The sequence below is a fragment of the Drosophila takahashii genome, chromosome 2L (genome assembly GCF_030179915.1).
Source record: "Drosophila takahashii strain IR98-3 E-12201 chromosome 2L, DtakHiC1v2, whole genome shotgun sequence".
Lineage (NCBI taxonomy): Eukaryota > Metazoa > Arthropoda > Insecta > Diptera > Drosophilidae > Drosophila > Drosophila takahashii.
In genome coordinates, this window is record NC_091678.1 from 7,809,540 (window position 1) to 7,837,227 (window position 27,688).

Sequence of the window (27,688 nt, forward strand, 5' to 3'; positions counted from 1 at the left end):
CCTGTGTATTAGCGAATTGCTTGCTTTCATATCTATGAATTAGTTTGGGTATGTAAAGTCGTATACAAGAAATGGTGTTTGAAACCGAAGCGATTTTACTGTTCCTCATGGTGTCATCAAAGAAATTTTAGCTGTTTAATAATTGATTGATGAGTGTGTAAGTTGAAAATGTGCTCGTTGTATGCAAATGCTGTGTTTAATCCAGTGTTTAAGTGAAATAAATACCTGCATAGTATATATGCACGTAAAATTTTGTCCAAACGTACGATTGGCAGCAAATCAGTGTCAGACAAGTAAAAGTGTAGTTCTCTGTGATGAGCGGAGCAAATTACTAAAGTTAATTATTGATTAATCTATCGGCATAAGACCGCAGTTTCATACACGCATATGTATACGTACATATCAAGCGTTCGCTACGAGTATGTGTGTATGTACGTTTGGGTGTTTTACTCGTGTATATATGTATGTACATATATATTCGATTTGTATGTAACGACATCTGTGGACAATGCAATGTTTCAAAAATAATTTCGACTGGAATTTGGATTCCAGAAGTTAAAATACTACATTTTTTTTTGCTGATTGTGTATCGCTATTCGTTAATAATCGGCAAGCCACTGCGAGAAATGCACGTTCTGTCATCGATTGATTAAATAAATATTTTATTCGCCGCTTGTGAAAATTCTAGGCTAAAGTTTGAATCAGCTCTTTTAAAGAACTTATCATATTTTGATAAGCATAAGATATGCTTGCCAATTAGCTTCTGTATTCTGTATTTATAATTTAACTTTACTAATGGATCCATATTATAATAATTTTATTTTAGATATTTACATCTTCCTCGTGAAAAGTGGTGTATGAGTTGAGTTCATGGTAGAAGCACTGCGATGATGGAGTTCTTACACCATTAAGCTTAACTTTAGCAAACTTCGAAAGGTGAGTGTGATCAGATCAAAACTGACTCATAATATCTCATATTATTCCCTTTTTTCAGGTTTAAACCATAAACAGGACCCATATGCCTTTTACGACTTAAGTCATCAACATTATTTGCAATGAATGCAACGTTCCATTCATACAGAGATATACTAGCGGCACATCACCAAGACTCATCTAGTCCTGAAAATTTCGCCCCCATAGTAATCGATTATAGAAACTCAAACCACACTAAGGACGCTGTCGAGACCAACTCAAATATCTCATCGTCTCAGCTATCGTTCATGGACGAATCTTCAAACGATTTCAATAATCAACAGTTAATTCATTCTAACTCTCTTATTAAAGTGTGTGGTGGTTGTGGAGGTGAGATTATTGAACCTTTACTCTCTTTACAATACTAAATTTTTAATCTTTAATAACGTATTCCTCTTTTCTTATTTCCTTACAGATAAAATAAGTGATAGATATCTTTTATACGCTTTAGACAGATACTGGCACAATGGTTGCCTTAAATGTCACTGTTGTGGAGCTATGTTAGCAGAAGTGGGTTCCAGCTGTTTTACGAGGCGAGGCCTGATTCTTTGCAAAAAGGACTATTCCAGGTATGAATACGAACGAACACTAAAGTCGGCTATATAATTCCCGCTACTTTTTGCCCTATAAATATGTAAGAAAGGATTTGTACTTGTACTAGAAATATTTAGCTTTTTATCCACTTTATTAAGAAAGTTTACCATGTGGAAAGTTTTATTTTGGTAGATATAAGTAGCAGGTATTACAAGTCGCTGATCTTTACTGTAACATTCTTCTTATTTTGTCTTAAGTTTATTAAAGTTTTCAGATCTCCTAACATCTGAATGTACAAAATAAAATACCAACTAATGTGTTAAAAATATTCTGTATCAAAAATAAAACAAACGATAATTTATATCTTGAACCCAACTAAGAATAACACCTTTCTATTTTCCAGCATGTTCGGCTGCTCTGGAGTTTGTTCTGGATGCGGGGAAACTATACCCCCGAGCGAACTGGTAGCGAAAGCACTTACTGGAATAAATAATATCGATTTACAAAATCAACAAAAACAAATAATTAATTGCGTATTTCATCTAAGGTGCTTTAGTTGTGCTAAGTGTGGATCAAGTCTGCGTCCTGGTGATAGGTATGTATATCAATATACTGTTTTCTAATAAAAGTAACTGATTAAAAATTATTCTTCTTTAGGTATACTATGTTAGGGGCTAGCTTGGTGTGTGAGCAAGATTGGCACAAATTACTTAAGGGCCCCGCCAACTCGAATGGAACGCTTGGACAAAGGAAAGGAAAGGTTGGAAGGCCCAGAAGATCAAAGGACTAATCAAATTTAATGTCACATAAAATATACATATATTTTAGAACATAGTTCATATTTTTAAATTACCTATAAAAATGTAATTAAATCATAATATAAAACAAGTCGTTCTTTTGAGTGAGTTTAACGGGAAAAATAAGTAATTGAAAACTGTTTTTATTATTTGAAACCAAACTAGACTTTGAAATGTAAAAAGACAGAAAAACAATCACTTAGTTATCTTTTTTATTAGGACTCAAAACATTCTCCCAGATATCTTCACAAGAATCAATAACTGTTTGCGGGGAAGACAATTTGTGTTTCATGAAAAAGCCTTGAATTTGTGCAGGACTTGCTGAACGGTTAAAGGAAGTTACGCGTTTGCCGAACTCCTCTACTTTCGTGGGGTCACTATTGGCAAAGAAGTTCTTGAACATTTCCTCCAATTGATATTGCGTACAATAACCGATGTATTCCTTTAAATCTATTCTACCAGGTCGAACTAGGGCGGGATCAAGACGGTCTATGTAGTTTGTGGTCATGAAGACAATTCTGGCTTCTGTGGAACCCACGCCATCCAAACAGTTGAGGAGTCCACTGAAGGTTATCCTGTTCAAACCGTCATATGCGGATTTCTGCTGTGGAGTGGCTTCTCGCGAGACAAACGCTGCGTCAATATCCTCCAGCAGGATGATACTTTGTTCAGGGGCTACATTCAAGAGGTGATTGAGTCGATCGTCGGTGAGGCCTCTTTCGGAAAGGTTGAGAAGGCACACACTGTACTCCAGTTCGCCGGCCAAGGCAGTGATGAAGCTGGATTTGCCACAACCCGGAGGTCCGTAGAGAAGGTAGCCTCTTCGATAGGGAATCCCGCGCTGAGTGTACCACAGGGAACTCTTGATAAAGTCCTGACAGTCGGCAATGATTTTTTCAGACGTTCCACGATCCAGGACCACCGAACCAGTGGGACGCCTCCTTCGAGGATGACCAAAGGGTCGCCACTCCGCACCCATCGCTGTGTAGAGCACTGTCTTTCCTTCGGTGGCTTCCAAAGCCAAGTGTCTAGCCTCTTCCAAGATGTCAAAATAAATAGCCTTGTTGTTTCCAAAGGCTGTGAGGGTCACCGTCTCCCAGGGAACGCCCATGTGAAGGTCCAGGGTCTGCTGTTCCCTGGTTCGCTCCACCTGAATCCAATTGCCTTTGTACTGAAACAAATGCTTGCCGATGCTGGGTATAAAATCATAGCTGGTCTTAATCGTACCATTGTCGTTCTGTACAAAGTTCGTCTCCACGCTCAGGTGCTGCGTCTTGCGGGCTCCTCTGATGGTGATCCACTTCAAGAGCCACTGGTAGGATTTGTCCCTGCACGGCACCTCCAGGGTAATCATGCAGTGTCGCCGGAACAGGATTAAACCGCCTTGAAGACCTTTCCGCAAGATAGCAGCCGCGGCTCCTACTCCAAACAGTCCAAATCCGGCCCCAAAATAGGGATTGGACGACAGACCGGACACAAGATCGGGCAAAGTCATCTCGTCTGAAAAATAAAGTCATTTTTTGTTATTGCGAGTTTGATAGTCTATTTTTTATAATATAATCTTTAAAATTATCCAACTCAAGTGCACATGCACAACCTGTTGGGGTTCCAAAACGAACCCTTCAAATGTAAACAAAGGTGAAACGTTCTGATTAACAGAAATCAGTAATGTAAATATATTCTTTTCAACTGGCATCTTATAAAAAACATAAAACATACTGTTTTTACATAGGAAAACTGTGTTTATTTTAATTATTTTCCTATCTTTAAAGAAAACATATTTGCTAGCACTTCCGTTATGTAAGTAATTGAATTTAAGAACTGAAATGATAGGTTTTTCAGTAAATGTAAAGACCCTCGATTTTTCACAGGATAAGGATCCACTTAATTAGTAACTTGTCATTCACGAAACCAACTTAATATGGTTTTTATAGAAGAAATATATATTTATACCGGCATTGATAAATTGTAATCCTACAGTGTTACCGTTGTTCGACCATCGAAATATACCATGCCTCCAAGAAAAATATACTCGGGGAAATTTAAAAGATACCGCGACATAAAATAAAATTTTTTTTTCAAATTTTTTATAGCTTTTTATTTTCTATTTTCCGTGTTAAAATTTTTTACCCCATTTTGTATACAACTTAAAAATATTTATTCCCCTCTATTAAGTAGACTGTGCAACTAGCACCTTTTCCGAGTTAAGATCTATGCAAATGCAAGAACAATTTTATTGTATCCTTCAATCTTACATTTTTTAATGGTTAAGACGATTTCATATCCATACAAGAACCTAAGGGCGCTGCTCGGTGGCAACAAGGACTTCGGGGTCGCGTGGTCCGGCATCGGGTTGGTCTGAGGTGGATGGGCGGTCATCGTCGTCGTCGTTCCTCGGCGGATCAGCTGGAGCACCGCGCTCCTTGGCCATCCGAAGATAGTGATCGTTCTCCTCGTTGGAAAGAATTTTGAATGGCTGATTCTTGCCGACAATGGCCACAGTGATGTTCTGAAAGAGTCAAGAGTTAAGAGAATGCTTTCGAAACTACCCATATACAAAAAGCTTACAAACTGAGCCGCATTCTCTTTGCTCTGATGCTCATCTGTGGGCAGGGTTCCGAGAATAGCCAGAATGCCGTGGCAGATGATATCATCGTTGGAGCTGTCCAAGAACGTGCCCAGGTTCCGCTCCAGATAGGTGCGTGCACTCTGCGAACGCGATCCAATCGAATTGGCCTTGCAATTGAAAAAGGTCGCCGATGGGGTGACCTGATAGACATGCGGCCCCTTCTCATCGTAGCCAGCGACCAGCAGACCGACGCCATACGGACGGCGATCGTAGCGCTGAGTGGTGGTCTGCATCTTGTTGCCCAGGTTAGTGATCAGCCGGGAGACCGGGTAGGTCGAGTCGTACGAGTGCTTGTAGTTGAGGCACTCGGAACGCAAGTACCGGCTAAGCACACGGGCATCCGCCGTGATCCCAGCAATGGATATGCCCAGGTGATCGTCGATGGGGATTATCTTGCGCTGGGTGGCCGACAGCTCCGAGGTGGGCTTGCACAGGGCAACGAGCACAGCGGTTTCTCTATTTTTCAGACCCACCGTTGCGGTTCCGAGCTTCACGGCCTCCATTGCGTACTCCACCTGGTGAAGGCGTCCCTGCGGACTCCACACCGTAACATCGCTATCGTACTGGTTGCGAAACTGGAAGCAAAGGTGAGTTTGTTACAAAACTGCATAGGTTTTTGCAATAAACACTTTACCATGACTTTTGGAAATAAATGCCGCTGAGCTCAATGATGACAAGTAGAAATGCGCGATAGTTAGTTATGGCCAAGCAGGCAAACAAACAATATATCGATACACAGGACTTGGGTACGGTGAAAAAAGCTTCAAAAATGGAACAGTGGGAAAAAATATCGGTTCTGTTTCGGTCGTTAAAAAACTACATCTTAATTTTAAATTTACGTTTAATAATTATTATTTACTTTCTGTTCTAATTATTGAAAGGACATTACCAGTGGGTTTTCAGAAGCACTACATATCTGGTGAAATATTCAAGTGCTCTATAAATAAGGTAAGTAAAAACTTTATTACCATTTGCGGAGTAAAATTTTAAACCATTTTAAACGGAACTTTTAAATATAAGGGGGATTCCCTAAACTGTTGACTTGCTGAATTGTTGAATTTTGGTCAGCTGTTAATCATCTGTTCCATACAAAGTCAACTTTCAGAAATTTCAGCAATTCAACAGCCTCGGGGCTGTTGAAAATTTTGTTGAATTGCTGAAAATCCAGAGTTGTCACCTTTTTTTAAAAGTCGTGGCAACATTTTAGCATCACCAGTACGCATTATTTATTTTAAAATCAACTTAGAAAGCATATTTGTGGTTCTTTTTACCTTGGTAACACTTTCAGACAGTAACTAGCAATAATAAATAAAATTTTACATGCTTTAAGTTCCGTGAAATTTTTCAACAAATAACAGCTCTTTGAAAATTCAACAGGAACCATTTTGGGTCGTTCCCTTAGTTGCTGAAATTTTTTGTTGAATTTTTAACAATTCAGCAATTCAACAGTTTAGGGAATCCCCCTTATATTTAAGATTTTGTTTGCCTATCGGTGGTTGTTCCAACGTCCATCTGCCTATCGACTACAATCGATTAATCAATAAACCTGATAAGCAGCGGAGTGTTTACACTTAATTGTATATTTCGGTTTTCACTCTCTCCTGTTTTGTTTGGGACGAGGGTTAGTAGCTCCGAAGTTTGCTTCATATATCCGAGTGATTCACGCGTAGACCTCACCGTGTACTCGAGTGAATACCTCTGCTCAAAAGTGAATGCATCAAAATTGTATCGTAAAAAAAAGAGAAATTTTAGTTCGGGCTTTGAGCATAAACCGTGTAATTTGATTAAGTAGAGAACTTATCTAAGGTGACTTCATAGAAATGCACGCACACACGAATCACACCTATGTGCACGAATAAGGAGAACAAAGGAAACATTTTTATTGGTTCGGCGCAATACTAATGTTTACAATTAACGATTTCTGTGGAAGTGATAGCATAGTATACTATATTACTATATTGCGTGCCCTTCATCGGCCACTGCTCGCTGTCATATCTCGTGTACGAGATTGTTTCATGCAGGAGGGACATCCGCTTAACAATAAGCTATCCGCAGCTCAGAAATACAAAATAAATAAAACATCGAGAACGGATCCGCAGAGAATTTCGATTCGCTGATTTCTTATTCCCGACTTACCGATGCGGTTGCTGAATTTGCATGTGACGGTGGAAAAAAAGCAAGCGAAGCAGCTTACGATTCCCCATGAAGTTGTACATAATATAGGAAAACATAATGGAAGTTCCCCCTCCACGACCAGGCTACCAGTTGCATCATCACTTTCACAGTAGCTACATATACCATATACCGAAAGCCAGTTACCGACAATGAGTTTTAGCGCGAAATTTAACGTATCAATGTCAAAGACCAAAACCACTTACCTCCTCTGACTTTTCTGCCTTCGCTACATAGTCACCTAGTTAACCGTCGTTAGGTTTGCGCTAATCAGGAACAAATGGTTCCCACAGACCTCCGATGTCTCGCTTTTCATTATTCATAAGGTCACTATTTTTGAACTATTTTTAATAGACTGCGAGTTCTTTTGATTTGTTGTTCTGCTTGGGAACTATTCCTCCCTTATCACTATGCTTTTTCACGGCAATAAATGGCGGTAGAAAACGTATTATTTGGTCTAAAACTTCAAAAATAGAATGGGTTACTTTGAATTTTGGAAAATTAATTTTTTCTGAACTACTCGTTAATTAAACTCAAGTTTTTGTTAGTTACATTTTACATTTAAAGATTGGATTTTGGAAATAACAGCCTAATTTAAAATATACATTTGTTTAATTTATAGCTAACAAATTTATCGTTGAAAAGCCATTCGCGTATTTTATCATACATTAGTTAAAAATTCCAAACTTATTCGAGGTCTTAAGATGTCCTATACTGGAAGTATAGAACTGCACAGAAAGATTTCGATTTGTAAGTTGACTCATATTTACAAATAAAATAAGATAAAGATTCTCATGACTCATAGATAAAATCACTGCATTCTATGAGTATCATAAGTACAGCTTTACTGAATACCCATGCGCAAGGAACGGATATGCACAAAAAACGGGTTTTTTGACCTAATCATTCGGTTGCGGATGGTCATTCAGTTTTTTTTAGACAAGTCGAATTCGGAATTCCTCTAGCAGATAAAAGTTCAAGCAAAATTTCTCGGATGCGAGGATACAAAATTCCTAAGTCAACATTTGTAACAGATGAATTTAATTTAATATTATTTTAATATACATACCTACAGATGGGACAATACTTCATTGGTAGATTTTTTTTTTTAAATACATTAACGTTTTCATATTTTGTTTCCTTGTGCAATTTAATAACAAGACTCAAAAACCATAGATAAATGAATTGGCTTGAGAACAAAAATAACTGCACTCTTGTATTATATTAAATGGCTATCTTTTGTCGACTTAAAAGTCTTTACAATACATACAATGATGGTGAAATCATACAGGCATTTTCTATTTTTATTGTAGATATCATCAAAATTTTCACAATAAAAAAAGAACAAAAATTCTAATAAGCAATATCTTTTATTTTGGGATATTTTGTTAATTATCGGAATATGTTTTAATGGGTAGGGGGGAAAGGTTATTTTCCAAAAACTCACCCATCCGTATAATATTCATGTACATTGTCTGATTACATTAAAACCACTTCACTTCATAGATTTTGAAGTGTGGCAATAAATCAGTTTATCAATACATTTCTGTAGTAGCAATTCTATTACAAGGAATTGTGCTTATCAAGTTGCAAGTGATTCAACAGACTTGGCTAAACACTTTCGTTGTATGTACATATATGTACAGATATCGGGTGCGAGAATAAATGTTTACTTAATGCGTTCAAAAACGGTTTCTTCTGACTATTGGACACATTTGCATGAACAGTACAGTATAAATGAAGTCAGAAGTTGCCCGGATAAGATTTCATTTGATTGAGCTCTTGCACGTTCAATATACCGAAAAATAAATCAAATAATAATGTAATCCTATCAACGATGATATTGTAAATATTATTAAAGAACGTGCTCTATAATTACAACATTTTGTGTTTACAGATATGCGATTGTGATAAGATGAGTTTAAGAACCCCACTCAGGAGTACTCCTTTTGGAGTACACATCCTCTTCGCTGCAGTTCTCTTTACGTTAATTCAATCATCGAAACAGGTAACTATCATTTGAGTTCTATTTTATAGCACCAATAACTACTTATTAAGAACCCAAACTTTATAGCTTAGAACAATTCTAATTGTGTATTCTATTCAGCATCAAACTATTCAGAAAATTTGTACTAGAGTCAGTCAGGAGAATTGGGTGGGATTGCTACTGCTAGCTTTACGTCATCTGTGCATATGAAAATTTAAAAGCGCGTGAAAGAGTCAAAACAGATGCAAGCCAATTAAAAAAAATTATTATAATAGCCCAAGGTGGCGATAATGACGTTCTTAACCCACGGAGTAAAATTTAAATTTTAAAAATGGTATTAGGGGTCAGCAGAAAGAGATCAACCTGGTCGCTGGAGATAGTCTAAAATGATCATTAAAGTACTGTTCACGTTTTATTTAGATGTTAACTCGCAGAGCTCTATAATCTTTCTTATATTAATTTGTAAATATTTGTGTTTTTAAGGACTGCGTTTGGTACGGCGTATGCAACACGAATACAATTGGGCATAGTCAAAACTGCCCCTACAATGGAACAGCCAAGGAAATGCCTGAAGACGGATTGGAGTTGCTGAAACAACGATGTGGCTTTTTGCTAGAGAACAATGAGAACAAATTTTGCTGCGATAAAAAACAGGTATGAGTATCATTAGTATTGCATTCAATCAACTAATATTTCAATATTGATTTATCATTTGCAGGTGGAACTTTTGAATACAAATGTAAAGCTGGCCGGTAATTTCTTGGACCGATGTCCATCCTGTATGGAGAACTTGGTTCGACACATCTGCCAATTCACCTGCTCACCAAAGCAATCGGAATTTATGCATGTGGTGAACACGAAAAAGAATAAAGAAAGTGAGTAGTAAAACTAAGATCATTATCACGGAATACATATGTTTCGCAATATTATTTTACAACAGCTTCGGCTGAACTATTAAAAGAGAAGGTTCCTTGGATATTTCTTCAAGAATTCCTTCCTATGAAAATTAAGTAAAAGATATAGCTAAAATGATATATTTTTTATTTCAGATATTGATTATGTTAATTCCGTGGATTTGCATATATCGACAGAATACATCAACAAGACTTATAAATCATGCTCTCAGGTACATAAGTCTTGATTCTTGATGAAAAATATTTTTTTTTCTAATCATGGCCTTTCTTATAGGTTTCTGTACCGCAAACAGGTCAATTAGCATTTGATTTAATGTGTGGAGCTTACTCAGCATCTCGCTGTAATCCTACAAAATGGTTTAACTTTATGGGGGATGCCACTAACCCATATGTTCCTTTTCAAATCACGTATATTCAGCATGAGCCCAAACCAAAGAGCAATGAATTTACGCCTCTAAACGTAACAACCGTTCCTTGTAACCAAGCGGTTAACGTAAGTTATACATGTTTCGGTTAAAGTTTATATATGATATGATATGAATTTCGTTTACAGAGCAAAGTACCTGCGTGCGCATGTTCGGACTGCGACCTGTCCTGTCCTCAGGGACCTCCGGAACCTTCTCCTCCAGAGCCCTTTAAAATCGGGGGACTCGACGCCTATCTCGTCATTATGGCAGCTGTGTTCGTTGTCGGAGTCGTAGTATTCCTAATGGGATCGTTTTTATTTACACAAGGTTCGTCAATGGGTGAGTTTTGCGCAATTAAATGTTTCGTCAAAACACGATTTCAATAAGAATAAAAAAACGTCACCAAAACTATTTTTTATACGAAAAGTATACTATAGTATAGCTTTTCTGATAATTTCTCAAATGCTAGATTATAAATTATGACAACATTTTTAGTACTTTCGAAAATAATTCATAATTATCTGAAATTATTTTTTAGATGACAACTTCCAAATCGACGGCAATGATGTTTCTGATGAACTGGCATATCGGGAAAACGATTCGTACTTTGAAAAGCTGGGCGCACAAACAGAGACCTTCCTTGAGACTTTTTTCACGAAATGGGGAACGTTCTTTGCTAGCAATCCTGGGATGACTTTAATTGCCGGAGCCTCCTTGGTTGTGGTTCTGGGATATGGCATTAGTTTTATGGAAATTACTACAGATCCCGTAAAGCTTTGGGCCTCGCCGAATTCCAAGTCCAGACTGGAAAGAGAGTATTTCGATACGAAATTTTCACCATTCTATCGGCTTGAACAGGTAAACTTAACTTGATAGAACTATTAAATTAATCTAATTTTATTTTGTGATAATAGATAATAATCAAAGCTGTGAACTTGCCCCAAATTGTTCACCCAACTTCAAATGGACCCAAAACTTTTGGCCCCGTGTTCGATAGAGATTTCTTAACAAAAATATTAGATCTGCAGGAGAGCATAAAGAACATCGATGCTAATGGCACACAGTTGAAGGATATATGCTTTGCACCCTTGTCAGATGACGGCAGTCAAATCGATGTGTCAAGTTGTGTTGTCCAATCGATCTGGGGATACTTTGCCGACGACCCGGAAAGATTGGATGACCACGATGACGATAATGGATTTAACGTAAGAAAAGAATGAAAACTTTACTATAGAAATTTAATTATATTTTATTTTTAATAGGTAACCTATTTGGATGGCCTGTACGATTGCATAAGTAATCCGTACCTATGCCTGGCGCCATATGGTGGTCCCGTAGATCCAGCAATAGCATTTGGCGGCTTTCTACCCCCTGGAGCTCAACTGACGGGCAGCACGGAGTACCAGTTGGCCAATGCTTTGATCTTGACATTCTTGGTCAAGAATCACCACAACGTAACAGAGCTAGAACCGGCTTTAAAGTGGGAGAAAAAGTTTGTTGAGTTTATGACCAACTACACGAGGGACAACAAGTCAGAGCATATGGACATAGCATTCACTTCGGAGAGATCGATCGAGGACGAGCTTAACAGGGAGTCACAGTCGGATGTTTTAACCATTTTGGTATCCTACCTAATTATGTTCTTGTACATTGCCATATCGCTGGGACACGTTAAGGAGTTCAAAAGGGTGTTTATCGACAGTAAAATCACCCTTGGCATAGGTGGCGTTATTATAGTATTAGCCTCAGTAGTTTCCTCCGTTGGCATTTTCGGTTATTTCGGTGTGCCGGCCACTCTGATTATTGTGGAAGTTATACCCTTTTTAGTATTAGCCGTAGGAGTCGATAATATTTTTATCCTCGTGCAAACTCACCAGCGCGATCAACGCAAACCGAATGAATCGCTCGAGCAGCAAATTGGTCGAATATTGGGTCGTGTGGGACCCAGTATGCTGCTGACTTCCTTGAGCGAAAGCTTTTGCTTCTTTCTGGGTGGCCTTTCTGATATGCCGGCCGTCAGGGCTTTTGCCTTATACGCGGGCGTAGCCCTGATCATTGACTTTTTATTGCAAATAACCTGCTTCGTAAGCTTATTCACTTTGGATACGAAACGCAAGGAGGAGAACCGAATGGACATTTGTTGTTTCATCAAGGGAAAGAAACCAGATAGCATAGTTAGCAACGAAGGTCTCTTGTACAAGTTCTTTAGCAGTGTCTACGTTCCCTTTTTAATGAAGAAAATTGTTCGGGCCAGTGTGATGGTCATCTTCTTTGCGTGGCTCTGCTTCAGCATCGCCATTGCCCCAAAAATTGACATTGGTCTGGACCAAGAGTTGGCCATGCCCCAAGATAGTTTCGTCCTGCATTATTTCCAGTCCTTGAACGAGAATCTCAACATTGGCCCGCCAGTTTACTTTGTCCTCAAGGGAGATTTAGTTTATACAAATAGCTCGGATCAGAATTTAATTTGTGCAGGTCAATATTGCAACGACGACAGCGTTCTAACGCAGATTTACTTAGCTAGTAGGCACTCGAATCAGACATATATAGCCCGTCCTGCTTCAAGTTGGATCGATGATTACTTTGGCTGGACGGCAGCAGCGGGCTCCTGCTGCAAGTACAAAAAGGATACCGGTGACTTTTGTCCGCATCAAGGTGAGTGTGGAAAATAAAATATAATTAAATATAAAATATAATAGAAATAATTTCGAATTTCTTTCAGATACTTCCTGCTTAAAGTGTAACATCACTAAAAACTCCCTTCTGCGGCCGGACGAAAAGGCATTTGAAAAGTATTTGCCATTTTTCCTCAAGGATAATCCGGACGACACCTGCGCCAAGGCTGGGCATGCTGCCTATGGTGGCGGCGTTCGGTATTCCTACAGCCATGAAAGACTGAACATCGAGACGTCGTATTTTATGGCCTATCATACCATCCTAAAGTCCTCGGCTGACTATTTTCTGGCCCTAGAATCGGCTAGAAAGATATCGGCGAATATCACGCAAATGTTGCAGGGCAGACTAATGTCCAATGGAGTTCCTATGGAAACGGCTTTAACGGTCGAAGTTTTCCCCTATTCAGTATTCTACGTGTTTTACGAACAATATTTGACCATGTGGTCAGACACTTTGCAGAGCATGGGTATTTCAGTTCTTTCCATTTTTGTTGTTACATTTATTTTGATGGGCTTCGACGTTCATTCCGCATTAGTTGTTGTAATCACGATAACAATGATTGTTGTTAATCTAGGAGGCCTTATGTATTATTGGAACATTTCGTTAAACGCTGTTTCGTTAGTTAATCTTGTTATGGCTGTCGGTATATCTGTAGAATTTTGTTCGCACCTGGTGCACAGCTTTGCTACTTCGAAATCAGTTAGTCAAATTGAACGGGCAGCGGATAGCCTATCGAAAATGGGTAGTTCCATTTTCTCCGGAATTACTTTAACCAAATTTGCCGGCATTCTAGTGCTAGCTTTTGCTAAAAGTCAGATATTCCAAGTGTTTTATTTCCGCATGTATTTGGGAATCGTGGTCATTGGGGCGGCGCATGGCTTGATCTTTCTCCCGGTTCTATTAAGTTATATTGGTGAGTAAAACTGAATAATAGATCTACTGATTTTCGTAAAATAAATATTTTCTTTGTTTTATTTTCAGGGGCTCCTGTAAGTAATGCTAGAATAAGGTATCATAGCCAGGCTGCTGCTGAACACGAGACAGCACTAGCGGGAATTCTATAAATCAATCCCATAGTTGTATTGTAATAATCTCAAAAATATTTTAAATGTTAACTGGTTAAGGTATAATAAATATTAACAAACAAATGTCGGGTTTTTTATATATATTTTTTGTTAAATTTATTGTTATTTTTTCGCATCAAAATAAAGAAGACTCGAATACCAAAGAAAATAGAGGCCGTATTTCTTTTCAAACTTAACTTGACCCTGAGTTTTATTAAAGGTTTCCTGTTGCTAAACAACAAAATAGAGTATTTTAAAAACTTTTGTACTTTATTTCATCTTGATGGCAGATTTTTAACAAACGGCACAATCTCCGTGATCCATTCGATGGATATTTCAGTGACTTGGCGGAGAAATGTTTGTTCCGTCTGAACTATTTCGGTGAAGAGTATGTAGCTCGGCTTGTACTTTCCATGCAGAACACTTGACGGATGAATTTTGGCCCTAATGTTGCCGGAAACGGTTATGTAGAAACCATCTCGTTGCAACACGGCAATATTTTCAAAGAACCCATTTAGAATGCATTTCTTTAGCATTTCGATGTCATCAGAACTGTTTAGGGCCAAATTAAGTCGCTCGCTTATTTCAGTCAATTGTCGACGAACATTTCGGGCGTAGGTTAGGCTTCGCAAATTTAAGTAGTTGTCGTGACACCACATCTGAAATAAAAACGAAAAAAGCCAGGATAAATATACATTTTCAAACGATTTTATGGCAGGCATTACCTTTGGCTTTTCTGTTTTAGAGAATGCATTAAACACATTCAGTAGTGTTAAATGATCTCCATGCTTAGACTGAAATTTAGCATGAGCTAGGGCAGCCATTTCATTTTTGTCGCTATTCGAGACGAAGACATGATCACTTGAGAGGACAGAGACGAGGCTAAGAATCTCCTCCATGCAGCCGAACGAGGAAGCGGTTAGCAGTAGCTTTGAATACTTCGGATCCAAAGGATACTGCACCATTTGACGACCCAAAGGTGTAATGGTTGACACTGCTCCAACTTTAATAGCTCCCAGAGCCTCTAGACTTTTGTATGCACTCCTCAGTCCTTCTTCGAGCGGAGCGTCTAAGAAGTCGAAATTATTGCAATCGATGTCTAAGGCGAGTAGCTGCAGCACCATTGACGTGGGGTTCGTTCTCAGGATTTCTGGCTGATTGGCATCCGCAAACGATTCCATTTCTCTTTTTGTGTACGCTCTATAGCACGTTCCATCCGCATCGCGACCTGCTCGTCCTGATCTCTGCCACGCCTGCGCCCGAGATATTCGAACCGACTTCAAGACGTCCAGTCCGTCGGCTGAGTTAAAGGATTTCTCCTTCACAAATCCACAATCAATCACACAGCGGATTCCGGGTATGGTAATCGATGTTTCCGCAATGTTTGTGGCCAGTATTACTTTTCGAACGTTGGCCGGTGTCGGTACAAAACACTCCAATTGTTTGCCCTGCGATAGTTGAGCGTATAACGTAAATACGCGGAGATCCGTAGTTCCACTCATGTCGATCTGGAATATTAAGGAAGTTATTTTTATTTTATTTTGATTTATGAGTTTAGACTTACCTTAGCAAGCTGGCGAATTTGTTGGGCCAATGATTCAATTTCTTCCTGCCCTGTTAGAAATATCAAAACGTCATGGCTGTAATATTAAATATAAAATAAAGTTGCAGGTTATTTAAGTGCTATTTAAACAAAATAATTTTCTTTATAGGAATTTCGGGTAGTAAGTATTAAATATAAAATAGGTTTGCAGGTTATTTAAGGTCTATTTACACAAAATTATCTTCATTAAATTCAGATGATAAGTAAAGTGAGAGATTTCGGATACTTAAACACTACATCATGGAACCTACTTTCTCGGAGTGGTGCGATGGATGTGAAAGAGCGTAACCAGCACGGTGTGGACATAGTCCTCGTGCTCCTCCTTGGTGTGCATCACACGAACGGGATAGGTCCTGCCCTCCAGATACATGCCCTTGCAGTTGAAGTACTTGCCAAAGTGATCGATATCCATTGTGGCCGAGGTAACCACTACCTTTAGGCTGCCCAGCTTCTGCTTCCGCCTCTCTTTCTGGGCATCTTTCACTATCCCGAATAACAGATCCGCATTTACGGTTCGTTCGTGAGCCTCGTCCAGAATGATCACTGAATATTTGAGCAACAGCCGATCCCTGATGGACTCTCGCAGCAAAACGCCATCGGTGAGAAATCGGATCTTGGTGTTTTTGGAGGTGGCATCCTCGAATCGAACCGTATAGCCCACCGTGTCGCCGATATTTCCGGATAATTCCTGGGCCACTCGACGTGCGACTGTTATGGCCGCCACTCTGCGTGGCTGCGTGATCCCGATCATTCCGTTCTTGGCATAACCGGCCTGCAGCAGGAACTGCGGTATTTGGGTGGTCTTTCCCGATCCCGTCTCGCTCATGATCAGCACCGTGTCATTCTGTTCCAGTTCCTTCAGGATTCTCTGGCGGCAGTTGAAGACGGGCAACGATCGCTGGTGCTGTTCGATTGAGGTTCTCTTGCTGGTCAGCAGAATTGGTGCTATCGTTTGCCTTATCTGCGGGACATGCGTTTTCTTCTCCAAAATGGGACTGCTTCCCATAGAATCGTGCTTCCTTTTGATGGAGAACTTAACGGGCGATGGACCGCCTGCATCGCCCTTGCTGGTGGCCAAGTATTTCGAGTCCATCGCAGCACGTTTCTGAGCAATAAATGTAAACAAAGATATTAATGTTAAATTTAGGTGTTTAACTGGTGCATTTCTTGTGATTAAGGTTCACTTTTGTCTTTTCCGGCGGTCAAATTACCTGTGCCACTTTTTATAAAGCAAAAAGTAGTCCAATATCCGGAAATATTTTACGAAAACATTAGATGGGACAAGACGAGCAACAGGCGTGCGAATAAAGGTAGGGTTGTCACATATTACCAAAAAGTGAGACCGTAAGATATACGGTATTTTTATCAAAAAAATACGGGACTCACAAAAACATCTTCCAACCCTAAATTTTAGAAATTCGTGTTGATGTACCGTACATCATGTGCATAAGAATATAAATTTGATTAAAAGATATTTCTTTGTACCCCCCGATATGGGAGTTTTTAATTTCTAAAGTTATAATTCTTAAATTTTTAATAGCAACTAGATCATCTAAAAAACTTAATACATTTTTTTTTAAATTTTTAAATTGAGTTTTTTTTTTTAATTTAGTTTGTCTATAAAAGCAATTAGTAAAATAAAATATTTATTTAAGAATATCAAATTGATAATTATTATTAAGGTTTGTTGTATATTTTTTAATGTCTAGCTATTTAGCGGGAAATCCCGCCAAGTTTATAGTTCTATCGCTTCATGTATATTAAGGTTCTCAGGATTCGGTCACATTTTTTAAAAGAACAACAACAAAAAAGAAACAAATTAAAACTTAATTAAAATGAAGTCGGAAAAACTCAAGAGAAACTTTTGGATATCGGCTGAAATCGAGTGTATGCTCGACTTGATAAAGGAAGTTAACAACTGTCAAGGAGCCTTGTCCACGAGCACCACCCAATACACATTCATCCAAATCGCCAACCAGATGAAAAAGCGAGGTTTTCCAAATAAGTCTCCCACTCAAATCCGGAGAAAATGGTTTCAAATGAAGAGTGCTTATCTGTGTTACAAGAAGGGCAACGTTGATCGACTTTTTCTGATTCCCGAGAAATTCCGTAATGTCATCGCCCAGTTTGTAGAAAGCGGTGAAAAAATTGGTCGTTCGAACCTATCCACAATCTCGACGGGAACGGCTCCAATAATGCAACAAAGCCAGGAAGGTAAGTATATTTAAATAAATATATAAATAATATAATATAATAAATATTTATTTAAATATAATAATAAAAAAAAATGTTGCATACTAAAAATACGTACCTTTATTTTAAAGTACTTCCAGAGGAAGACACTTCCGTCATGGATAAATTCATGAATCAAATCCGTAAGAACAATAAAATGATAAATAACGAGTATATAAAGCTGGAGGAATCGCTACAACAATTTGAGCAGAAATGTCAATTTATTCGAGACAGGAATATGATAAAGCTTATCGATGGTTATTAGCTAACTATGTTTTAAATTCTGTACAAACTAGAATAATTATCTTAAGATTATAATAAAAAGTTTTTAATTAAAAAAAATAATATTTGATTCGTATTTTTGTGAAAAATTAACGAATGTTTCCAAAATGATAATTTTTATTTTTAGTTTAATTAAAAATATTTTAGTAAAAAGGTTAAAAACAAAATTTTTACCGATTAATGTTGTCTTAAAGAAATAATCGTAATGAATGAGCACTCTATTTGCACACATCTTCAAACATCGTGACCGCCCCCTTACTGAAATCACTTCACTCCCATAATAACAACAGGTTTTTAACAAAAGTTTATGTAAATATGTACCCGTATACATATTTATGTATCTAAGTTCTTGTTGTGTGCACCTGCCACATTTGTATTCTTAAGAAAAAAATCCAAGCTAACCAAAATGATTTTAAAACATTTGATTATGGAATAAAATACTAAATTTTGTGTAAATAAATTATAAAAACTAAATTAAATCATTTAAATAGTAAATAAACACAGATCTAAAATTATAGGATTTAGGCAGCAATCGGAAAATCCACCATAAGGTCTTATTAGCTTTGGGAAACCGGATCAAATGCGGAAAACTCAATTACTTAATTGCGCTGCAAATATACAAATAGAAATCATTGGTATGTACCACACATTGCTCTTCACAAACTAGTTTATTTTTTCTTTCAAGTGTATGTGCGGATAAAATTGACCAAAATTAAACTTTGCAAAGAGTGCGTATACGAATATAACTTCAATTTATCCAAGATTAAAAGATTAATTAGATTTTAATATTTTTATTAATGTTGAAAAGCAGCTTGAGTGCTTGTAGCTGTGTGCATTTGGTAATTTTTAACACCATGATGTGAATTAATACATAACTCTTTTGTTATTATGTTGTCTTTCTTTGTTGTTATTATATCTTGTACATCAGAGTGAGAACAATATCGATACTCATTTAGAGTCTCAGCTCTGCTCTTCTACTGACCCAGACCTTTTTCTCTTTTTTCTCTCTTGAATTTTGCCCATTGTTCAACGAACCCGTCCCGTGAGCCTGGCTTACACGGCGTTGCCAGACAGTCGTGGTTTTTATTTTTTTTAGGTTTTCTTAATAATACATTTGATTGCTGAATTTTAAAAAATACATTTTTAAAAATTAATAATATGTTTAATTAAGATATCGATCGATTTGTTATTTAATAGATTTTAAAAAACGTACTTTCAGAGAACCATGTTATATATTGTTGGGATCATTTTACTGAGTAGCACTTTGTGTAACTGCCTCGACAATGGTCTCGCTAAAACTCCCCCAATGGGATGGCTTTCATGGGAAAGATTTCGATGTAATACAGACTGCGTAAACGATCCAGATAATTGCATAAGGTAAATCAATAACTTTATTTACTTAAATATATAATCCAGAAAGGTTTCTTGTTTTTTAAATTTTATTTATTTTTATAATTTAGTGAACAGTTATTTCAAACTATGACCGATATTGTCGTGGCTGATGGATATGCATCTGTGGGCTACGAATATATAAATATTGATGATTGCTGGTTAGAAAAGCACCGCGGTCATGATGGAAAATTGGTAGCCGACCGCAAACGGTTTCCCAATGGAATCAAAGCTTTATCTGACTATGTGAGTATTTAAATGTAATATTATTGATTGATTTTGATTTTAAGATCCCACAAATCTTGAATAATAATTTTGACCGTGGTGAAAGATTTATAGAATCTGAAGATTTTGAACATTCTTTCAATAGATTCATTCCAGAGGCCTCAAATTTGGAATATACGAGGACTACGGGAATTATACTTGTGCGGGTTATCCTGGTATTATAGGACACGAAGAGAAGGATGCACTTCTATTTGCAGAGTGGAATGTGGATTATGTAAAAATAGATGGCTGCTATGCGCTACCTTTAGACATGGATCTGGGATACTCGACATTTGGAAGGCTTTTAAACAGTACAGGCAAATCGATGGTGTATTCGTGTAGCTGGCCGGTGTATCAGATTTATGCTGGAATACAGCCAAACTATTCAGCAATCCAAACACATTGCAACCTTTGGAGAAATTATGATGACATCCAGGACTCTTGGGCGTCTGTTGAAAACATAATCGATTATTATGGCAATAATCAGGATTTAATAGCTCCAAATGCGGGACCTGGGCATTGGAACGATCCAGACATGGTAGGTTTGTCTTTTTGAAAGAAAGAGTTCACCTGTCTGACTTTTTCTTTTGAATTACAGTTGATTATTGGAAACTTTGGACTAAGTTATGAGCAGGCAAAAACACAATTCGCAATTTGGTCAATTTTGGCTGCTCCACTTTTGATGTCAGTGGATTTAAGAACGATTCGTCCGCAATTTAAGCATATCTTACAAAATAGGAAAATAATCGCTGTGGATCAAGATCCACTTGGAATACAGGGAAGACGAATTTATAAGCACAAGGGAATTGAGATATGGTCCAGACCCATTGGCCCACTCTACCAAAACTTTTACTCCTACGCAATCGCCTTTGTTAATAGAAGAACGGATGGAACTCCTTCAGATATATCAGTTACTTTAAAAGAGTTGGGACTTATCAATTTCTCTGGGTACAGAGTAGAGGTATGTTTTTAACAGTGTTTGCAATTACTACTCCGTAGTAGCGAGATGAATACAAATATTGCTATGCTATTGCTATCGCTCTCTTTTTGACGAGAGCCGTAGCAGAGCCATAGCAAAATAACGAGAAAGTTTGTGCTCTGCTCTGCTCGTAGTTTTGTCGCTTCAGAAACTGTAGCAATAGCGGTAGCAGAAAATCAAGTCCTGTGCTCTGTGTAGCAGTAACGGTAGCAAAAAATTGATAGCGAGATGAGAGCAGAGCACTTGCTTTTTTCATGTGCTACGACTCTCGCTTGCTTCTGTCAGAATAAAGTGGTTTAAAATAATAAAAAAAATAATAGTATTTTATTCAAAAACTAAAAATCAATATATTATATTATATTATATATAATATTCGTTTTTTATTGATTTTTAGTTTTTGAATAAAATACTATTATTTATTTTATTATTTTAAACCACTTTATTCTGACAGAAAATATTTTCTTTCTCATTCTGGCAAAGCGACAATTAAAAAGAAAACGCTGCATAAGAAAGGTGCAGAAAATAAGAAAACTAACACAAGCGAGAGTCGTAGCACATGAAAAAAAAGCAAGTGCTCGGCTCTCATCTCGCTATCAATTTTTTGCTACCGTTACTGCTACACAGAGCACAGGACTTGATTTTCTGCTACCGCTATTGCTACAGTTTCTGAAGCGACAAAACTACGAGCAGAGCAGAGCACAAACTTTCTCGTTATTTTGCTATGGCTCTGCTACGGCTCTAGTCAAAAAGAGAGCGATAGCAATAGCAAAACAAAATACTACGAGAGTAGCGTAGCTTTTCAAACGCTGGTTTTTAATATGATTCTCTGAAAACTGTGCTTCAAATATATAATTTCTTTTCTATTCTTATTCAGGACCTCTACGAAAATGTTGACTATGGTGTTTTATATCCCAACACCAAAATCAAAGTCAAAGTAAACCCCTCTGGCGTGGTTATGCTGAAGGGAGAAGTTCAGTACCCAGTTGACTTGTAAAACCGTTTGTTAAATGAGATTGCCTTAAATTAACTTTAAATTGATACTAATTTGTCAATAAATTTTAATCCACCCCTACGTGTTTGTTTAGCTTTAATTTTTAAAAAATTCCCTTTTTAACAGTCTGCATTTTAACATTCAGTTACAGTCGCCATTTTCAATTATTACGGTCTACGAATTTGAAAACCGGACCATATCGCTTTAGTATTTTGCCTGCATGCGAGTACGGTCACACTCGGTGCTGGCCAAAAAAAGAAAAGAAGTGAACAATTGAAGCTGAATTAATTGAATTGAGAGCAATTGCTGCGCTTGGCAGAGGAGCAGCTGAGCAATGCAGGTGTGATCCGCTGGCCGGGCGCCGAGGCACAACAGAAGGATGCACTTTTCCATACCGGACACCCAGGAGCTGGGCTCCTCGCCCACCTACACGGCATACAACATACACATCAACGGCAGCCGCCACTGCGTCCTGCGCTACAAACAGCTGCACTCCCTGAACGAATCACTGCGCAGGCACTGTGTGGGCGTTCCCCTGCCGCCCTTCCCCCCGAAGCGCCTCCTGCCGCTCACCAGCGGCCAACTGGAGGCGCGTCGCAGCTCCCTGGAGCAGTACCTGCAGGCGGTGGGTCAGGACAACCGCCTGGCCAGATCCGCCCATCTGCAGCACTTTCTGCAGCGGGCCCAACTGGATACGGCGCTGGCCGAGGGTCAGGTAACCAGCGATTGCGAGGAGCAGCCGCTGGAGGTGCAGGTCTACACGAATCCCGCCAGCGAACGCATCCTGGTCAGCTGCTCGGTGCAGCAGAACGCCAGTGCCCTGCTGAAAAGCGTCTGCCGGGATCTCCAGCTGCCCGAGGAGCTGGTGCGCTTCTTCTGCCTGTTCCTAGTGCGGCGCCCGCGGAAATCCGATGAACTGCATCTGGTGCGTCGCCTCATGGACTTCGAATCGCCGTACATAACGCGTCTGCGCGTCCAGCCCTGCGATCTGCTGCTTCGTACCTGCTACTGGGACTCGAGTAGAGATGCCAAGCTCACCGGGAACAAGGTGGCCCTGAATCTGCTGTATAGCCAAACCGTGGCGGATGTTCACCGCGAGTGGGTGGTCATCTGTTCGCCCGGCGAGGGTCGCCAACTGAGCAGCCTGCAGATGCAGGGAAGAGCGCGAGAGTACATGGAGCTGGTGCGTCAGCTGCCCTCCTACAACTGCCTGCAGTTCGACGAGGCACAGGTGGACTATCCGGAGGCGAATACCCTGGCGCTAATCAGCATTGGCAACAAGGAGTTGGCCCTGCGCACGGCGCGTGGCGCCAAGATCTACGAGACCAAGTTCCGGGTGACCAGGATGCGGTCCTGGCGCGTCAGCGTCACTCACAATACATTGGAGTCGCGTCTGCAGCCCTCGCACCTTCAGCTGGCCTTCGAGTATCTCATTGGCAAGCAGACGCTGCGCTGGATAACCATCAACAGCGAGCAGGCCATGCTGATGTCCGTGTGCCTGCAGGCAATGGTCGACGAGCTGTTACAGAGAGGAGGTGAGAAGGCGCATCCCGGCAGTGACGACGAGCAGACGGCAGTGACCTCCGCCTCATCGACGCCCAGCTCAACGTGCTCCACGTCAACGTGGGCATCTTCCTCGTGCTCCACGTCCACGGCGCCCACAACGCCGCCAGTTAGGTTTCTGTCCGAGAACTCGGCTCCTAAATCCAAGCCCAGGTTGACCACCTCTCGTACGTTTGGAGCCGTTTTCTTCCGCAACGACGTAGTGGACAATGGAGCAAGGGTGGCCAACGAGGCGTTCGAAGGCATCGGGGATGATGATCTATGAATGTGCTAATGCGCAGTGCTTGCCGTGAGTTGCCAAAACGAGTGCTCTTTTGCAAGGAAAGAGCCGCCAAACTAGTTTAAATCCCACACAGGCAGCTCAACTCTTTTGACTAAGGTTGACAATTTTATATGTGTGTAATACAAAGACTTTATTCTCTCTGCTACTTGCAAATGTTACGAAGTCTAAATTAAGGTTTAAGGCGTATTATCTGTTTATTGGATGAAAGCGCTGAATTGTGGTGTAAAGAAATGAATGCTCAAGATGAATGGCCCGTTTTACCTTCATTACTTATATCTACATGTTGAATTATTGTAAATGATCTGTAAATTAATATTCGACGACGCATTTTATCTCTTTTTCTTATCATTTCCTGTATTGTAATATATGTACGTGAAACTTTCTTTATTTTAGAGATAGATGAGAAGAGAATATGTTATGCATTTTATAAAAATAAATGTACTGATAACTATGACGAATGAAATGGATCCAACTGGATTTTACGGAAAAAAATATGTATGTACATTCCCTAATCTGTTGAATCACTTCCAAATAAATGACGACAGCGTTTGACTAACGTCTTAAAAAAACTTTTTAGGAATATAAACAAAAGAAACGAAAAGCTTTTATGGTAAACTTGTTTTGGGTTTTCCTAGTTTAACTCGTTTTTGGATATATATTAAGAAAAATTATTTAGTAATATTCATTGGCCTAATAAACGATTTTAACTATTTTTTTTTTTTTTTTAATACTAAAGATTAGCTTTGGTATACTTAAAAAACCGTTGAATATAAAACTAACAATTTTACCACAATTTTTATAAATCAATTCTAAACTATTTTGCTAAAAACAACGTGTTTATGTTTTCAAATTTCAAGAAAATATATGAAAAGTACAAGCAAGTAATTTTATAACAAGAAAGGAAGCTACCTTCGGCCAGCCGAAGCTTATATACCCTTGCAGATAAAGTAATACTCACTCGGTGCAGTTCCAGGGATTCCAGATTCAGTGTTCCTATTTTTGAATTTTGTTTTTAAGTAGTCAAGAATTAAAACGCCTACTTCCTACAAATTAACAAGAATTTTCTTATATATGTTTGAATATTTCTATGGAAGCCTTAAGATATAGTGGTCAGATCCGGCTCGCTTCGACATATGTACTACCTGCAATAGAAAGAAGACTTTCGGGAAAGTTTCATCGCGATAGCTTTAAAACTGAGAGACTAGTTCGCATAGAAACGGACAGACGGACAGACGGACAGACGGACCGACGGACAGACGGACAGACGGACAGACGGACATGGCTAGATAGACTCGGCTATTGGTGCTGATCAAGAATATATATACTTTATGTGGTCGGAAACGTCTCCTTCACTGCGTTGCAAACATCTGACTGAAATTATAATACCCTCTACAAGGGTATAAAAATATTTTTTTTAATTTGAATACAACAAAAAAAATTAATTAAGATTGTTTAAAAACAAAAAGGGTATTCCTTTCGATTCGAAAACCCGGTGCTTTAGTATATTTTTTGGTATATTTAAACCAACCCAGCTGCGGTCACACTGCTGCTAAAGAGAAAAGATTCGTACGGAATATAAATAACTTTTCGACGATAAACAAGACCACTTGGAGGGCTTTATTTTACACAAGGACCCGGCAATATGGATCGCAATAACGGGTAAGGTAACGGGATTGCAGCATGGGACCGAGAAGCGGAACTTTTGCCCGAAATGAGCCTGTGTGCGTCAACGACAAAAGGCTGTGTTTACACACATACGCACATCCACGGGTATATACATGGCACGTCTGTATGTCCGATCTTCCTCTTAATACCCGTTACTTCAATTTTATTATAAGAAAAGCTGTATTAATCGTTTCAAAATATTTAACAACAAAACGGGTATGACCTTATTTATGTTAGTTGCAATCAGTGTGTTCTACATTTAGAATGTTAATATCTTGGAATCCATATTGGTTTTATCAAGGCTGTTGTGGTTTTGTACTAAAAATCCCTAAATCATTAAAATCTCCTCAGATTTGAAATCTCTTTTTAGTATGCAGTGAAAAATGGGCCACTATCTTTTTGATTTAATCACTAGGACTTCGCGACTAAAAATATATTATAGCATACTTTTGGACACATTTATAAAGAGATTTAAAATCGCTAGGGATTTCATGTCATGTCATGTCTCACGAGTCCTGAAGCAGTAATGCGTTTTTTGTATTGTTGTTTTAGTTTTCTATTATAAGTTATAAGATTTGTTACTCGCCATCCTGTTATGTATTCAAGTTATTTGTTCCTATTTGTACTATACGTTTTATAGCCATTAAGTTGGCTGATTAATGTAAATTATATGAGTTACACTAAAAAAAAAAAAAAAAAGGAATTTCAGTGTCTTGATATATTTAAAATATTTCATGTAATCTTCTCTTATAGACGGTATCCCTACAATATAAGGCGCCAGAACAGCGGACACAATCCGTCGCACAGCTACCATCATCACCACAACAACAATTCGGTTGCGGGGGCGTCGAATTCTCCGGGCTACAACAATCACAGCGCCGGAAGCTCTCCGTCCGTCGGTGCGCACAACAACAGCAATGCTCTCTATGCGACAGCCGCCGGACAACAACAACAACAACCACAGAGCCTGCCCATCTCGCAGCACGACGAGCTGATCCGATATATCCGGGAGGCATGGAATAAGGTAAGGTCGCCGTTACTCGGAACCAGATGACCACCCACTTGTCACCGTGCTTCGCTTTTTGCCCTTTGAAAAATGGGAACCGTAGACAATGAGTCAGTCGTTATTCTCATTTCCAATTTCGATAGTTTTTTCGAGAAAAGGGAAGGGATATAAAATTTAAATCAGAGTTGCAATACATTTCTGATCAATAGATCATTCTTTTGATAAGGTATGTTCACTTGATCAAAAATTAAGCTTAAAATAACTCATAAAGGTGACTAAGAGTTTGCCACACTCTATTCTTACCTCATAGTACTCTTGGTTTTTTAAAGAGATTAAAATTTTGTAAAGGTATTATTATTATTTTAAAGGAGTTTACATATTTAACCTCCATTTGAAAAATCTTCAGAAAACTTCTATTGAGAAGACCATTTTATTTCGCTAGAAAGTAGCTTTTTAGCTCATAATTTTAATAATCTCGGCAGACCTACTATCTATATATTTTAAAAAATAATTTCGAATTCTCGACACACTCGTTTGGAAATAAAACCTTTGAGGATTTCGGGTCCTGGCTGAAATTGTCGGTTGCTCTTCATGCTTTGCTTTCGTTGCAGGTCTATGAACAGAGCCCACCTGTGCTCTACTGCAACGAATCTGATAATCAGCTGAAAAACTTCAAGCCATTCGATCTGGAGGAGTACTGGGGCCAGCGGCTGGTGCAGAACATTCACGTGACCACCACGCAGGCTGGGGGACACCAGTAGAAACGGGAATCTTACAGCGGACAACGGCATGTGCTTCATGTGGTAACAATTAATTAAATTATACATTTAAAGGGGTGCCAGCTCCTCCCCCCGATTATTGACTAGTTTCCATGCGATTGGAATTTACATTTATGTGTTTGTTTGCGACCTGCTTTGGACTTATATTGTGTGTAAAAATTTATTAAAATCCACTGCCAGCTGAAAGGCAAATATTGTATTCAATAAAGCGACGATTGGCTAACGATTTTACCCCAATGGCACCCTGAATCTAGCATGCTATCTGCATTTAAGTGTTGTGCATTAAGCGCGCTTAAAATTTGACCAGAACAACAATAAACAATCTAGATCGTAGACAAATTGAAAACAGTCCTGTGTATTCATTTAAGGGAATTTTATAGCTGCATAATTATTTTGGAGATTGGTATGGCAAAAAGTATAGAAGAGATATAATTTACTGATGTCTACTTAAATCCAACTCCAGATTTACAGAATATTAAAAATCTGTGATGGGCAAATTC

At 38.7% G+C, this 27,688-nt stretch overlaps 9 protein-coding genes across 12 annotated transcripts; 6 read left to right on the forward strand and 3 right to left on the reverse strand.

Annotated features, from left to right (window-relative positions):
* On the forward strand, nucleotides 1-2,394 carry LOC108063241 (LIM domain transcription factor LMO4.2). Its single transcript, XM_017150277.3, has 6 exons — nucleotides 1-157; nucleotides 827-936; nucleotides 995-1,302; nucleotides 1,388-1,541; nucleotides 1,910-2,101; nucleotides 2,164-2,394. Exons 3-6 carry the CDS (start codon nucleotides 1,056-1,058, stop codon nucleotides 2,294-2,296), a joined length of 726 nt encoding a protein of 241 aa, XP_017005766.2. The 5' UTR covers nucleotides 1-157; nucleotides 827-936; nucleotides 995-1,055; the 3' UTR covers nucleotides 2,297-2,394.
* Nucleotides 2,395-2,498: 104 nt separating this feature from the next.
* Nucleotides 2,499-4,293, reverse strand: Bcs1 (Bcs1 chaperone). Its single transcript, XM_017150276.2, has 2 exons — nucleotides 4,257-4,293; nucleotides 2,499-3,803 (listed from the first exon to the last, which is right to left on the reverse strand). Exon 2 carries the CDS (start codon nucleotides 3,796-3,798, stop codon nucleotides 2,503-2,505), a length of 1,296 nt encoding a protein of 431 aa, XP_017005765.2. The 5' UTR covers nucleotides 3,799-3,803; nucleotides 4,257-4,293; the 3' UTR covers nucleotides 2,499-2,502.
* Nucleotides 4,294-4,498: 205 nt separating this feature from the next.
* On the reverse strand, nucleotides 4,499-5,691 carry Prosalpha6 (Proteasome alpha6 subunit). The gene is made up of 3 exons (XM_017150142.3): nucleotides 5,567-5,691; nucleotides 4,872-5,507; nucleotides 4,499-4,812 (listed from the first exon to the last, which is right to left on the reverse strand). The coding sequence occupies exons 1-3, from the start codon at nucleotides 5,567-5,569 to the stop codon at nucleotides 4,600-4,602; spliced, it is 852 nt and encodes a 283-aa protein (XP_017005631.1). The 5' UTR covers nucleotides 5,570-5,691; the 3' UTR covers nucleotides 4,499-4,599.
* Nucleotides 5,692-9,001: 3,310 nt separating this feature from the next.
* Npc1a (Niemann-Pick type C-1a) lies at nucleotides 9,002-14,236 on the forward strand. Of its 2 annotated transcripts, none has more exons than XM_070211769.1 (11): nucleotides 9,002-9,112; nucleotides 9,575-9,745; nucleotides 9,810-9,966; nucleotides 10,141-10,217; nucleotides 10,280-10,498; nucleotides 10,559-10,751; nucleotides 10,951-11,270; nucleotides 11,327-11,617; nucleotides 11,675-13,067; nucleotides 13,135-14,001; nucleotides 14,070-14,236. In XM_070211769.1, the coding sequence occupies exons 1-11, from the start codon at nucleotides 9,020-9,022 to the stop codon at nucleotides 14,150-14,152; spliced, it is 3,864 nt and encodes a 1,287-aa protein (XP_070067870.1). In that variant the 5' UTR covers nucleotides 9,002-9,019; the 3' UTR covers nucleotides 14,153-14,236. The 2 variants fall into 2 exon arrangements, with proteins under 2 accessions (XP_070067870.1, XP_017005703.2); XM_017150214.3 differs by having other exon boundaries at nucleotides 10,559-10,739.
* A 154-nt stretch (nucleotides 14,237-14,390) lies between these two features.
* ath (ATP-dependent RNA helicase DHX33) lies at nucleotides 14,391-17,084 on the reverse strand. Its single transcript, XM_017150218.3, has 5 exons — nucleotides 16,967-17,084; nucleotides 16,007-16,860; nucleotides 15,717-15,792; nucleotides 14,878-15,660; nucleotides 14,391-14,811 (listed from the first exon to the last, which is right to left on the reverse strand). The coding sequence occupies exons 2-5, from the start codon at nucleotides 16,846-16,848 to the stop codon at nucleotides 14,428-14,430; spliced, it is 2,085 nt and encodes a 694-aa protein (XP_017005707.2). The 5' UTR covers nucleotides 16,849-16,860; nucleotides 16,967-17,084; the 3' UTR covers nucleotides 14,391-14,427.
* A 441-nt stretch (nucleotides 17,085-17,525) lies between these two features.
* LOC108063163 (uncharacterized) lies at nucleotides 17,526-18,332 on the forward strand. Its single transcript, XM_017150157.3, has 2 exons — nucleotides 17,526-17,969; nucleotides 18,080-18,332. The coding sequence occupies exons 1-2, from the start codon at nucleotides 17,591-17,593 to the stop codon at nucleotides 18,250-18,252; spliced, it is 552 nt and encodes a 183-aa protein (XP_017005646.2). The 5' UTR covers nucleotides 17,526-17,590; the 3' UTR covers nucleotides 18,253-18,332.
* A 323-nt stretch (nucleotides 18,333-18,655) lies between these two features.
* LOC108063155 (alpha-N-acetylgalactosaminidase) lies at nucleotides 18,656-21,973 on the forward strand. Of its 3 annotated transcripts, XM_017150145.3 has the most exons (7): nucleotides 18,656-18,720; nucleotides 18,788-18,904; nucleotides 19,489-19,646; nucleotides 19,730-19,904; nucleotides 20,029-20,460; nucleotides 20,521-20,883; nucleotides 21,776-21,973. In XM_017150145.3, the coding sequence occupies exons 3-7, from the start codon at nucleotides 19,495-19,497 to the stop codon at nucleotides 21,893-21,895; spliced, it is 1,242 nt and encodes a 413-aa protein (XP_017005634.2). In that variant the 5' UTR covers nucleotides 18,656-18,720; nucleotides 18,788-18,904; nucleotides 19,489-19,494; the 3' UTR covers nucleotides 21,896-21,973. The 3 variants fall into 3 exon arrangements, with proteins under 3 accessions (XP_017005634.2, XP_070072435.1, XP_070072423.1); XM_070216334.1 differs by lacking the exons at nucleotides 18,656-18,720; nucleotides 18,788-18,904 and adding an exon at nucleotides 18,911-18,997; XM_070216322.1 differs by lacking the exons at nucleotides 18,656-18,720; nucleotides 18,788-18,904 and adding an exon at nucleotides 18,986-19,108.
* Nucleotides 21,974-22,107: 134 nt separating this feature from the next.
* Nucleotides 22,108-24,290, forward strand: Snx17 (sorting nexin 17). Its single transcript, XM_017150284.3, has one exon. It carries the CDS (start codon nucleotides 22,272-22,274, stop codon nucleotides 23,718-23,720), a length of 1,449 nt encoding a protein of 482 aa, XP_017005773.2. The 5' UTR covers nucleotides 22,108-22,271; the 3' UTR covers nucleotides 23,721-24,290.
* A 970-nt stretch (nucleotides 24,291-25,260) lies between these two features.
* On the forward strand, nucleotides 25,261-27,414 carry LOC108063211 (MAPK regulated corepressor interacting protein 2). Its single transcript, XM_017150239.3, has 3 exons — nucleotides 25,261-25,397; nucleotides 26,157-26,427; nucleotides 27,021-27,414. The coding sequence occupies exons 1-3, from the start codon at nucleotides 25,381-25,383 to the stop codon at nucleotides 27,168-27,170; spliced, it is 438 nt and encodes a 145-aa protein (XP_017005728.2). The 5' UTR covers nucleotides 25,261-25,380; the 3' UTR covers nucleotides 27,171-27,414.
* The last annotated feature ends 274 nt before the right edge of the window (nucleotides 27,415-27,688 follow it).

Coding starts and splice junctions, on each gene's coding strand:
- LOC108063241 (XM_017150277.3), top strand. CDS start 1,056: ATGAATGCAACGTTCCATTCATACAGAGATATACTAGCGGCACATCAC. Junction 1,542..1,909: donor TGCAAAAAGGACTATTCCAG/GTATGAATACGA, acceptor TCTATTTTCCAG/CATGTTCGGCTGCTCTGGAG. Junction 2,102..2,163: donor AGTCTGCGTCCTGGTGATAG/GTATGTATATCA, acceptor ATTCTTCTTTAG/GTATACTATGTTAGGGGCTA.
- Bcs1 (XM_017150276.2), bottom strand. CDS start 3,798: ATGACTTTGCCCGATCTTGTGTCCGGTCTGTCGTCCAATCCCTATTTT.
- Prosalpha6 (XM_017150142.3), bottom strand. Junction 4,813..4,871: donor AAGAGAATGCGGCTCAGTTT/GTAAGCTTTTTG, acceptor TGACTCTTTCAG/AACATCACTGTGGCCATTGT.
- Npc1a (XM_070211769.1), top strand. CDS start 9,020: ATGAGTTTAAGAACCCCACTCAGGAGTACTCCTTTTGGAGTACACATC. Junction 9,967..10,140: donor CACGAAAAAGAATAAAGAAA/GTGAGTAGTAAA, acceptor TTTTTATTTCAG/ATATTGATTATGTTAATTCC. Junction 10,499..10,558: donor CTTGTAACCAAGCGGTTAAC/GTAAGTTATACA, acceptor TTTCGTTTACAG/AGCAAAGTACCTGCGTGCGC.
- ath (XM_017150218.3), bottom strand. CDS start 16,848: ATGGACTCGAAATACTTGGCCACCAGCAAGGGCGATGCAGGCGGTCCA. Junction 15,661..15,716: donor AAATTCGCCAGCTTGCTAAG/GTAAGTCTAAAC, acceptor TTAATATTCCAG/ATCGACATGAGTGGAACTAC. Junction 14,812..14,877: donor CTAAAACAGAAAAGCCAAAG/GTAATGCCTGCC, acceptor TTTTTATTTCAG/ATGTGGTGTCACGACAACTA.
- LOC108063163 (XM_017150157.3), top strand. CDS start 17,591: ATGAAGTCGGAAAAACTCAAGAGAAACTTTTGGATATCGGCTGAAATC. Junction 17,970..18,079: donor AATGCAACAAAGCCAGGAAG/GTAAGTATATTT, acceptor TTTATTTTAAAG/TACTTCCAGAGGAAGACACT.
- LOC108063155 (XM_070216322.1), top strand. CDS start 19,067: ATGTTGAAAAGCAGCTTGAGTGCTTGTAGCTGTGTGCATTTG. Junction 19,109..19,488: donor CTTGTAGCTGTGTGCATTTG/GTAATTTTTAAC, acceptor ACGTACTTTCAG/AGAACCATGTTATATATTGT. Junction 19,905..20,028: donor TCAAAGCTTTATCTGACTAT/GTGAGTATTTAA, acceptor TTCTTTCAATAG/ATTCATTCCAGAGGCCTCAA.
- Snx17 (XM_017150284.3), top strand. CDS start 22,272: ATGCACTTTTCCATACCGGACACCCAGGAGCTGGGCTCCTCGCCCACC.
- LOC108063211 (XM_017150239.3), top strand. Junction 26,428..27,020: donor TCCGGGAGGCATGGAATAAG/GTAAGGTCGCCG, acceptor CTTTCGTTGCAG/GTCTATGAACAGAGCCCACC.